The sequence below is a fragment of the Stegodyphus dumicola genome, chromosome 1 (assembly GCF_044657685.1).
Source record: "Stegodyphus dumicola isolate Sdum_Otavi_A_Nest chromosome 1, ASM4465768v1".
NCBI lineage: Eukaryota > Metazoa > Arthropoda > Arachnida > Araneae > Eresidae > Stegodyphus > Stegodyphus dumicola.
Genome location: NC_140768.1, coordinates 123,805,059 through 123,818,114, shown reverse-complemented (window position 1 = coordinate 123,818,114; position 13,056 = coordinate 123,805,059). Strand labels below are relative to the sequence as shown.

The following is a 13,056-nucleotide window of genomic DNA, read 5'->3' as shown; positions in this document are numbered from 1 at the left end:
GTTTCTATTTTCATAAATTTCCATTTATTAAGATGGCACTTATATTATTAAAAAAAGTAAGAAAGAAAAATATCTTAAATTATAATAAGCTAATATATACCAAAAGATAAAAAATTCATGACAGCATAAAGCTAGTCATAGTGCTCAGAGGATTAAATTTTGGCTTTTTGTTCTCAAAAAGAGTAGTTGCCTGCACTATCAGTGGTGTTGGTATCAGGCTCATAACCACAACTTAACCTGTACATTCCTATGCAACATTCGCTCAACAACAGTATATTTTACACTGAGTCGTTAAATACATGCTGCTGTGTTGCCATTTTTGTGTGTACCTGTTTCTAATCATTCGTGTATATAAGCTTGCATCCCTGATTTTCATCTCTTTTTTTTTATAAAAAAAAATGCAGCTTATACACTAAAGAATATGGTATAAATTAATTCCAATAGGTATTAATTTATTTGAATTTTATGATATAGTTAAACAATTTTTAAGCAGCAAAAAGTAGCGTAAGGGAATGATGAAGTAGCAGAAAATTCACAAAGTTGTATAGCCCTAAATTTCAGTAGCCTAAGTTTGTCAAAAGTAACAAATTTGCAATAAATAGCAAAATCTGCAGTCGCTGTACAATCTGCAACAGGAGATGCAAATATTACATATATGTAGATGGGAGTCCACATTTTTAAAGTTAGGACTTGGAAGAACTGGGAACCCTTGATGTAAACAGTAGCCTTTTCGTTCTCCTTTATATAGCAACAAATGCTGCATGCCTGTACCATAGTGTTTGAAATTAAATGTGTCTTTTATGTTTGCTTTTTCCCTTGAGTCTGTAGATATTATTTAAGATATTTTTGTTTTTAATTTTTAGATCCCGCTCTTCATCCCGGGAACGCCGCCGCCATCGCACTCGGTCAAATTCAGAGGAACGCCGTAAGCACAGCAGGCATCGCCGCAGATCCCGCTCCAGAGAACGTCATAGGTCTCGAGACGGTGACAGGAGTCGCAGCCATCGCAGAGAAAAATCGGGTGACAGGCATAGCAAAGAAAAATCAAAAAGGTAAAAACTGGCTTGTTTTCTAAAAATATTTTCCAGTATGTGTTTTTTTCCTCTTGATTAAATTTCTTATGCAGTTGAAGCCATGTTATTTGTAGTTGAGCAGTCTCAGAAAAGGATTGGTGCATGAATATGGATAGTGTTTTAATGTATGAAATAGCTTTATAATGTTGTTAGTGAGAAGATTTGTTCTTTCCAGATTTCAAGCAACAGTTTAAAAATATATGTTTCTATTTTAGGTTAAAATAACGTGCCAAACAATGATTATTTTAGAAATCAAACAACAAAAATCAGCATTTCTGTGCAGGCTCGGTATTTGAACCATCAAAACCAGTCCTGGAAAATTTGCAAATATAACACTGATTTTTGTTGTTTGATTTCTAAAATACGTTTATATGTCATAATATCTATGTGCTAATGGAGAAGGATTGGCTGACTTTGGTGGTAATTGGATGCAATTAGTTTTTTTTAATTTTGGGTTGAAAACATTTGACATTCACTTCTCTAAAATGCCTTTGTAGGGTTTTCTTACCCTGAGGTACAAGTTTTAAGTACCCCTATATTTCTTGTTCACTTTTTTGAAGAACTGCGAACCAGCCTGATATTTTGTGTATGGACTCCAGAACGTGCAAATTGGAACATTGATGGTTACTCAGCAGTATATTGTTATGAATTTTGTACATATGTAAATAAATTTAGTCAAATTGTATGTAAAATTATATTATCTTTTGTGTAATGTAGCATGAAATGCTTCGAGAAATGAAGCTCTGCCAGAAAAAGATTAAAGAGAAAGTCTATTTAATATTGAAGTAAATGGCTGTCTCGCTGAGTTGACGATAGTTTTGGCAACTAATTTTTGTCACCAAATTTGGTGAGAAATCGTAAAAAGTCACCAAACATGGCTACATTTTGGTCCGTTCCCTGTATAACTGCAATTCATCACAGTTATCTGGCCCTTATATGTAACTATAACCATATATTCCTTCTTGTAATTTTGAGAAAGTTTTCAAGAGAAAGTGTTATGTCCAATATTTACTGGGATAAAGAAATTGATATTAGAAATTCAATTTCTTTATCCCAGTGATTTCCAAAGAGTGAAACTTCAAGACAAAGCAATAAGCCAGACTTCTAAAAGTACCACTGCTTTTCTTGAAGAAATGAAGACTGATACAGTTATTGCATTTACATCTTTTCAACGTGTTCCTGCAAACTCTTCTGATGTCATATGTGGTCTGTTGTGCCTTTGGTCTCTTGAAAACTCTCTAAGCTTTTTTTTTTTTGTTTTTGTTTTTGTTTTGTTTTGTTGTTGTTTCTTTTCCTATCATGATTCCTTTCTGTTAAACAGCATTTCTTTGTGAGGCAGACTTATTTTTCAGAAAAGGGGCTGTCAGATTGAAGATTTAATAAAATACTCATTATTTTATACATTTTTTAAACGGCCCTGTAAAATCATTCTAAAAATGTGCAGGCACCCTCTGTAATTCTCAGACATGGTTATTTTAAGTCGAGCATTTCAAAAGGTTGTTCAGCATCTTCTCACAATACTCATAATTCTTACTTTACTTAAGACAGCAGCTAGGAATCCTACTTAGAGATCACCAAAATATTGAATAAAGCAAACAACTGAAAAAACCGACAATTAGTATTGAAAACTGAGTGTACATACACTTTTTGGCTATGATCACAGAATTGCTGGGTGCCAACTTTTGTTTAATTCATAATTATTAGTTTTGATTCTAAATTTATTTTATATTAACATACATATGTTTTATGAAATATAGAAAAATTTTTAAGGTAGCAAAATATTGCACAAAGAAGTAATGAAACAACAAAAAATTAAAAAAAATCACATAACCATAAATATTAGTAGCACAACTTTGTCAAATAAGAAATTTGTAAAAAAAGTTGCATGATATGGCAGTACTATACCCAGATGTTAATTTCATCTGGCTGGTAAGCTATTCGATTTAAGGAGTTTAAAGGTTTATTGTAGTATTGATAATTAAACTTTTTTTTTTCTTTAAATTAATTAAATTTGTGCTCCTGGCTTATGAGAACCTCTTTTAGACTACCTATTCCAATGCACAGAAGATTTGACTTATATCATGTTTTATATTTCTAGTATTATCAAAACATTCCAATTTGTCATTTGATGGTCACCTTTAAGTTTTTCTTCTTCCTTACTACATGCCTTCATGTAGGTTCGTACAGTCCTTAAAAGTCCTTAGGTTTTTCGGAATTCATTTTTGGTCCTTTAAAAGTCCTTAATTTTGGCCAAAATACTCAGAAGGTCCTTAATTCTAATCATTTGAAATTTGTCTTGTTTTTAACGACTACTATTTTGAGTGTGAATGATCATTTTGGAGGAATATTTTTGCCGATTTACTGACAGATATCTTTGAATCTAATAAAAAGAATCTTTGAATGCGCGAATGGGTTCATAGGTTATAATTTGTTCCTATTTCTAATATAAAGCATAGGATACTGAAGTTTCTGAATAAGGAGTCAAATATAAACTTTTTTCTAATGAATAGCTCTTAAACAAATTTCTGCTTTTGGGGATGTGAATTCTTTTATTAAATGAATCGAAATTTAGTGACTTATCGACATTTTGGCGATTTTAAGATCAATTTGTATAGAAAATTTTTAATTCAAAGATCTGGGGATTTTTCGACGATTTTTTTAAACATTGTAACATTGATAAATTTAACTAAAATAATGGTATTAGTTTGAAATTATATTTAAGAAATAACATTAAAATAAAATATTTTTATTTTTTAGCTGTCATATCATAAATTGACATTACTTTCCATTTCGGCGACTTATTATACGGTATTTTGAATCTGAAAAATAAACAAGGTGATAAATACTGATTCAGAAGTCAAACAACAACAACAACAAAAAAAAAAAAAAAAAAAGACTTCTGAATCAGTATTTATTCGGCGTGTTATTGTGTCTTAAGGTGATAAATGCTATAAAGCACTTTACAAAACAATTCATAGAAAAAGCAAAATAACTATGTAATTAATTAAAAATTTCTTCCTTTTAATTTTTTCATAGTAAGAATTTTTCCCATGTAATTGTTTCAGAATTGTCAGAATATGCATCAGTTTTCTCTATAAAATTAATTTTACACTTTTTTTCCAGTGATTTTTTTTTTTTTTTTGTTTTTTTTTTGAATGATTTCTGGCCTAAGGCTGGCGCTAGGCATTTTCCCACTTGATGCAATCTCTGTGAATCCCAAATTCTGCCACCTAGTGCTTCTCTAAATTATGCTGCCTAGTGCTCTCCTAAATTCTGCTCCTGCTCCCAGTTCCTGTCCGAAATTCTAAAAGTTTTGCCATTTCTAGATTTTGTTGCTCGGTGTGTGACTAAATTCTAAAAATTCTGCCTCATTGGCTCTGAAACCAACCCTTAATCACATATCATTTCATATTTATTCTGAATGTTCATATTACTAAAGAAATAAAATTGGCAGCTCTCTCTTTACATTCTAAATGCATTTCGTTTTTTAGAATAACAGAAATCTTTAAGTAATTCCAAAAATTCTAAAATAAAGAGGAAACATTGAAGAAAGAAACTGAATACATAAAGAGGAAGAAAATTATTCTTCAAAGAAATGTATTATTATTATGTAAATTAACCAGTTGTTTATAATTTTAGTCTTTACTGTAACTTCCCCTCTCCCTTTCCTCACCATAATGCAAATCAGATAGTTTTTAAACTGAGAGTTTTGGATTGTAAGACTGAGTGTTTCTGCCCTCCACTTGGATGTTGCCTTAGTTCCTGCCAGCTGTGATAATTTGTAATTATTCATCTTTGTGTTATCACTGCTAACATTTGAATTTATTACTACGGTACTGAATTACTGAGGCTGTCACTACAATATTGAAATTACTGAACCACCTTACATTAAATTTAAATTGTGTAGTCTATGACTACTAATCCACATTTTTAGTTTGACTATTTTTGTTTAATTGCATCACTACAAGGTGGAGTTGATTTTGTCCACATAAGAACGTGCCTGTATGTTCTAAGTTCTTTTTAAATAAGAGGTTTATTTAAATCTTTATGCGACTTTGTAGTTACTGTCAGACATAGCAATAATTTGCTTCAGAGATTTTGGTTTATTTAACTTTTACCAGATCAATTAAAACCTTGTTAAGTACAGCATTGAGAGACTGGCTAGTTAGGAGTTAAAGCATGCAGAAATTAGTGGGAACATTGGTTTGTGTATTGAAACAGATTCCTAATTGTTACAAAAGATGTTTAAAGAGAAGAAAATTGATATAAATTAGCCAAGATATCTGGGAAGACTTCAAATAAAAAAGACTCATAAATATTTTATTTTATAGCTTTTAATGTTTAGTTATCATAATACCATTTAAGAATAAATGTCATAAATTACATGTATTTTAAACTGTGAAATGTTATTAGATTGTGATTTTAATAGTGCTTTTTTAACAAATCTTTTTAAAAAGTAAATAAAATTAATTAGTGGTCATGTAAATCTTTACAACTAAGGATATTTAACTACCTAATTTAATTATTTATAATTAACTGCTCACATTTAAAAGTTATATCTGTATATTAAAGCAAGTTATTGCCTTTCATTAATCCATACTGTGGACACAAGATACAGCACAAAAATGTAAAAATTATTGTAACACTTATTCTTTGCATCTAGTGAGACTTCAAATAATACAAAACAACTTATCACCTTTGGTGCATTAAGTGGCTTATTATAACCTTAAAATATATTAACTGGTTTACAATCCCAGAAACTATACATGAAGCTACAACACTAACTGCGTCAGACAGACGGAACACAACTAACTTTCAAAACTTGCCAACCATGCCTACATCAGGCTTTCAGGTTTGTTCTGATCAACAGATATCTCTCTAGGGAAGCAGCAGCACTGGCAACAGCCAATCTTCTGCTACGAATCATGCTGATAATGATTTTATTTCTCATTTTAACCTATGCCATTTGATATAAACTCTACCTGCTATTTACTAAACCTCTAGACTGAGTAAGTACGTGGCAAAATGAGACGTAAAAGAAAAATTCAACATAAAGCTGACTGTTAGTAAAACGTAAATAAAATGTCCCCAGTCTTCTTTCAAATATATCCAACTACTATATGTGTAAAATATTTAATGCTGCTTGATACATTTTATAAAGTGGGTTTTATTCTCAAATTTGTTGTACAGTCAAAAGTCGTTAATTCGGACACCAATGACCGGACCTCAAAGCTACAAACTTTCTGCGCATGCGTCATGTTAACGCATGCGCGTAAGACCTTTATGGTTGCGAATATGCTTGTGCGCGTGCACAAAATACGTTTACGAGTGCGCGTTTAATGTATAACGGACAGTATAAGCTAAGCTAAAATGATCTAATTATCTATTTCAGTTAATGTTGCAGATTGCGTTGTTCCTTAATCTTCGAATTGGATCCGGCTTATTATTTTTTACAGACTGTTAGAGCAATTTTATAAAAGTGAGCTTGAACTTTCGATTATGTCAAATAGAATTTCTGATATATATTTATTAATATGTAAAGGATCTACAAAGCGAAAGTATGTTTCAAAGTTCATTAAACAAAAAGTGGAATTGCTGCAAAAAATGGATAAAGGCATATCCTTTGTTTATCTAAACTTTAATGTTTGTTTATCTAAACTTTCTTTACCCTTTAACACGCGCGCAATCAATTGGAAGTTGATCTGTTAGCACTATCCTTATCTTCAGGGCAGATGTTTTTATTTTATTTGGCTTATAATTCCTTACTAAATGTAGTATTTCATCTTGATGTACTCCGTCTTTGATATGATTTAAATCAAATTCCTCGTCATTATAATTCGCTTCCGATAGCGAAGAAAGTGACAGAGGTTATTGAAAACAAAAAAATTTCGATTGACAAATTAGTCGGTAGACACGGCAATTATAGGACTTGAACAGCGAAACTTTGTAACTGAACAAGGAATTATGTCTGTTTATAGAATTAAAGAGAATGTATTATCGCATAAAAAACGAAGCAACTTAAACAACTTACATTGAAAGAAATGTTTAATAAAGTAAACAAATAAATATTAAGCTTTTTTTTTTTTTTTTGTAAATTTTGATACCCTTTAGATCATAATTGTTCTTTATTTCATAAATTACGGTTTCATATTTTTAAGTTTATAATTTCTGCATGCCATCTTACCAGATTTAAACTGATGATCTATAATCCAGAATCGCCGAAGTCCCGACGACTTTTGACTTAACGACTTTTGACTGTATATGTTTATTAAATTATGTGTAATAATGCATGCTACTTACGGATCTATTTTATTCTTAGAGTGTTACTACAAAAGTGAAGTTCAGACATAAGTTGATTGATTTTAATTTATTCAAATCTCATTTGTTGATAGGTCCTTAATTTTTTTCATTAGCAGTCCTTAAAAGTACTGAATATCCACGTGCAGAAATGTGTACGAACCCCGTTCATGGTGTAACTGAAGAGTGCATAAGGTTAGCATTGAGAAAGTTTAGAGTTTGAGTCCCAGCAAGAGCATAGCTTTTTTTTTTTTTTTAATGATTCTTACCTTGACAAACCTATGCCATTAAATGGTGTAACCGAGTTTGCCATTGAATGGTCCCACTGTTAAACACTAGGATAATCAAATGCTGTGTCCACAATTCTGTAAGCACTGAATTTATATGTTACTGCCGATGTAGAAAATGCTGGCATTCTATAAAATACCTAAGCATTTTTAATATAAAATACCTAGCATTTTTAGACAAAGTATAAAATATGAGAATTATTATGCACTATCCCTAGGCATTCTCTGAGAAGGACAAATGCTATTTAGGCAAAGTATGAAAAAAGCTCACAATAAAGCTTTATTTAAAAGATGTGCATTCCTCAAAAATACAAATGCTACTTAAAGAAATAATGAAAGTGTGCCATTAAAAAAGCTTTTATCCAAAATACACAAAGAAAATTGAAAGTTGTACAAAATGAAATTTTGTCTTTCTTATTAAAGAAAACAATGTGTGGAATTGTGAAATGAATGTATTATGGATGATTATCTTAAATGTATGAATATTCAAAATGAAACAAAGATATATTTTATACTTTGCCAGTTTGTGATATGAAATTTCAATCGTTTCCTATATTGCCAGCCAGTTTTCACCATTCTATAAAATGCCTGGGTATTCTATAGAATGGTGGCTTTCATATGTTGCTGGTAACATCTATAGAAAATGGAAAAGTGAAATATTTTGCTGAATAAGATAATAAGTGTGAAGAAAGTAAATCCCATGGATGTAAATGATAATGGTATTTTGTGATGTAACAAAAAGACTTAAAAATTTTTGGTGTTTGTTCTTTTTTTTTTTTTTTTTTTTTTTCAGAAGTCGATCACGAGAGCACAGACGTTCTCATTCTGCAGGAAATGATAGAGAAGAGAACAATTACGAAGAGTAAGATGGACATCCTTGAAACAGTATCTGGTTCTAAAAGCTTTGTATGTGTATTTTGATTTTTTCCCCCATAGACACTTCTTAATAAATTGTATATGTGTTTTGTGGACTGATAGTTATTTTAATTTTCATTTCACTTCAACACTTTTTCACCCAAAATATATCATCAGGAGGAAAGTTTTCTGCATAAATATTATATGTGGTTTGTTAATTCCTCACACTTTTCTGGGGAAAAAGCATTTCTTTTTAATAATAAACAAACATGAGTATGATGTATAGAGTTTGCTAAATAAATATTTTTGATAATATAGTGGCTATTTAGACTGGTAATGGGGTAATTTACTTTCAAAGTGTTTAGTAAAAAAGAAAGCAGTTTTTCCTTTAAGATTAAATGGCAAATTTTTTAGTCAACAATATATATAGGGCAATGGACTCAAAGTGATATTCCCATTAATTAATTAGTGTTATTGTGACAAGAATTTGAAGAAAAAATTTTAAGATTTTAATAATCTGGACATTATTTTCATTACTGTGAGTAACACGCTAGAAAATTCGCAAATGGAGCCAATTTGTTGTGAAACTGATTAGTTGTATCTTACAAACATTAAAAACAAATATCTTCATTTTATGTACGAGACACAGATGGCGTTGGCTATGATTGAAGCAGAAAGAGAAAAAGGGTTTCTCCCTTTCGACCTCGTGACGTGAACCGATTAAGATGTGTAATAACTTTAGGGGCCAGAAAAATTTCTCGAAAATTGTTAAATAATGTATATATTTTGTAGTGTAGATAGAATATAATTAGATAAATCAACTTCTTAGAGTTTTTATTCCGATTCAACATCACACTACCCAGGTAAGTGAGCAAGTTTTGTCTTTAGTTTTTCTGGATTGCTCGGTATCTGGACGAGTGAAGGAAGTATTTTTATTTTAATGATATTTAATAATAAGACTATGTTTTAGTAATAACATAAAATAGCGTCCCGCGACAAGACTCTAAGAAATAAACTTTAAAAAAATTATTTTAATGGTTATAGATAGTTTTTGATGTATTAAAGTATAATTAAGTTTAAATTCGAAACTATTTTGTAAAGCATTTTGTTTTATTTTGAAAGTTAACTATGGAAGTTTTAAAGGCTCTGAAACTTAAACGGGCAGGTTTACGCTCTTCTTTTGCAAAAACTGCTAATATTTTAAAAACAAAGTTACTAAAAGAAGATTTTTCTGTAGATTTAGTACGAGATAAACTTACTAAACTACAAAATGTATATTCAGATATAAAAAATGTAGATGATAAAATTCTTGATTTGTTAACTGAAGACGGGAAAACTTAAGAGGATGATGTTACTAAAATCAAAAGTCGCAAGGTGTATTCTGATGATTTCATAACACTAATTTGGCAAATTAATAAAAAATTGCAATTTTCAGATGAAATCAATTTAGAAACAACCAAATGATGGTGCTGGTATTTGTTGTAGTAAGATTAAACAGTATTGACTTCCGAAAATCGAACTTAAGAAGTTTGATGGGGAATTGATAAATTGGCTACCGTTTTGGTCGCAGTTTGAGAAAATTCACACTGACCCTGATTTATATGAAAGTGACAAATTTTCCTATTTGATTCAGCGTATGAAGCCCAGATCACGTGCTAAAGAATTCGTTGAAAGCTATCAGGTGACTTCGGAAAATTATGATAAAGCCGTTTTAGCTTTGAAGGAAAGTTTTGGGAAACCTGAATTATTAGTAGAAGTGTATGTTAGGGAACTAATTAAATTAATTGTTTCTAATGTGAAGGCAGATCACAAGGATAAATTACCTCTTGATAAACTGTATGATAAAATTGAAGCTCAGTTGAGAGCCTTAAAGTCTTTATGTCTTAAATCGAGCAAAAACACATCGTGGTTATTTCCGATGGTGGAATCGTGTCTCGCAGAGAATGTTTTAAAGGCGTGGCAAAGGAGTTCGCTCTTTAATTAGCCTGAAGGAACTGATCTTTCCCACCTCACCAACTTGATGAAATTTTTAAAGTCTGAAGGGGAGGGTTAGGAGAGATTAAAATTGGTGTGTAATGGACTCGATTGTGTTAGTCGTAAAGAAGGATATCATGATAAAGCAAACGGGGAAACAAAAGGTAAATTTAAATTCTGCCACAGGTTTTCATACAACCAGAACACATGCTTGTATTATTTGTGGTAAAATGCATGATAATAAAAATTGTTACGATGCACGTTCATTATCTCTTAAGGAAAGGATTTCTAAAATTAAGGAGAAAAAATGTTGTTTAAAGTGCTTGGAGCCAAATCATATGGCAAAGTTCTGTAAACAGTTTGTTAGGTGTTTTGCTTGTGGTAAATCACACTCAATTATTTTGTCTCCAGACATTAATAATGAAACTGAACCTCCTACAGAAAAATCAGAAATAGACAACATACCTACGGCTACAACCAGGCAAACTTGTACCACTGACGTAGCTTTAATGACTTTATGCGGAAGAGTAGCTGGTGTCAAAAAGCATAAAGATGTTAGAGTACTTTTAGATTTTGGTTCCCAGAAATCATATATTTTGAAATCATTAGCCACTGAATTGGAGTTACCAATTATTTACAAAGAAAATGTTGCTCTTACTTTATTTGGAGGTGCCAGAGCAGAAGCAAAGTTGCATAACAAATATGAGGAGAAATTATGTTCAGCCAGTCGGCATAAGTATTCAGATATAGAATTTGAATTTTTAGATCAAGACATAATATGCGGGATATACCTCGGGTACCCAAGGGTCCGATATTAAAAGAATTAAAAAGAAACAACATTTGGTTGTCGGATTTGGGAGCCGATTGTCCAAAAATAGAAATGCTTATCGGTAGTGATATTTATGGAAAAATTCTCACGGGATCAGTAAAACAATTAAAAGGAGGACTAACAGTAGTCTGCACAAGAAACTTGGTTGGACAGTTTGTGGTGTATCGGAGGAATTTGTTAATCACAAAGATAAAGATGCTTCCATTTTGTGTGCAAGTTTAGTGGGCCACGACTTTAAAATCTCCGATCTTTGGAGCTTAGAAACGATCGGAATATTAGATGCTCACCAGAATTCAACTAACGCTGCTGAGGAAGAAATTGCCCACAAACAATTTTTAAACTCTCTTTCCAGAAACGAAGATGGTCATTATTGTGTCGGATTACCTTGGTTAGTATATAATGCAGAATGCCGTCAAATCGTCATGTAGCAGAAAAAAAACTGTTCAGTGTCACCCGAAAACCCAAGTATGATAGAATACTTGAGTTTTTGGGTGACACTGAACAGTCTTTTTTCCGCTACATGACGATTTGACGTCAAATATGAAGATTATGATAGAATTTTTAATGGATGGAGGAGGGTGTAATTGAAATAGTACCAGATGCTGAACTGAATTCTAAAGGGCACTACTTACCGCATCACCCAGTATTTAAACCAGACAGTGTCTCAACTACGATAAGACTTGTTTTTGACGCATCATGTAAAGTTAATAGATCACCCTCCCTTAATGATTACTTAGTAAAAGGACCAAATTTAATAGAAGAAATCCCTTCAATTTTGTTAAGATTTAAGAGAAAAATGCTTTGGCATAACCTCTGATAACCGGCATGCATTTTGACACATTGAATTACGGAAAGAAGATAGGGGACTTATGGTGGGAGAAAGAAAATGTGCTGAAGGTTTTTCGTCATATGAGGGTAGTTTTTGGAGAAAGTCCAGCCCTTTTCTATTAGGAGCGGTTATTTCAGTTCATTTGGCACAAGTGCCAAAGGAACAAAGTTCTATTGCTCAGAAATTAAATAAATCCTTTTATATTGATAATTGTGTGACTTCTGTTAATAACGAAAAGGAGCTTGTGAATATTGTGAAATATTAGCTGAAGCAAAAATGGACTTATGGCTTCAGCTAATATTTCAGTAGAATTAAGTGGTATGTGGACCTATGGCCCAGTATAAAAAGATGTGGAACTAACCCAAAGTGCTTTGTGCACTGAGTCCACAATGGAGAATTTTGTACCAGTTTTAGGGATTATGTGGGACAGAAGATAACCTTATATTGAAATTAAGACTGTATTGGTTTCGGACAATTTGTCTAAAAGAGAGGTTTTGTCATTAACGCAGACAATGTTTGATCCTTTGGGTTTCTTGACACCTGTTTTATTGCCTGCAAAGTTACTGCTACAGGAAATTTGGGCGATAAAAGCAGACTGGGATACTCCATTACCAGATAGTATCAAAAGTAAATTTTCGAGGTGGTATAATAAATTACAAATTTTGAATAAGTTGAGAATACCACGACGTATAGGTTTTGGAGATAGAAGTTCCTGGACACTTCATGTATTTTGTGATGCTATCCAGCATGCTTATGCTACGGTAATATTTTTGAGATGCGAAACTTATATTAGTGGCTAAGTCAAGAGTCGCACCCTTAAAAGAACTTGCTATTCCCCGTCTAGAACTTATGGCCTGTCTTTTGGGTGTGCATATTTCCAAATATGTGACAGAAGCTCTTACATTAGATGAC

At 31.8% G+C, this 13,056-nt stretch overlaps 1 protein-coding gene across 2 annotated transcripts in view; it reads left to right on the top strand.

The window, feature by feature from the left end:
* LOC118192783 (putative RNA-binding protein Luc7-like 2) overlaps positions 1-8,628 on the top strand; it is a 57,451-nt gene extending 48,823 nt beyond the window's left edge. For both annotated transcript variants that reach the window (XM_085819926.1, XM_035363800.2), the window contains exons 8-9: positions 864-1,052; positions 8,451-8,628. In XM_085819926.1, the coding sequence (XP_085676052.1) occupies positions 864-1,052; positions 8,451-8,523 (262 nt within the window). In that variant the 3' untranslated portion in view covers positions 8,524-8,628. The remainder of the gene's footprint in view (positions 1-863; positions 1,053-8,450) is intronic.
* Positions 8,629-13,056: the final 4,428 nt, after the last annotated feature.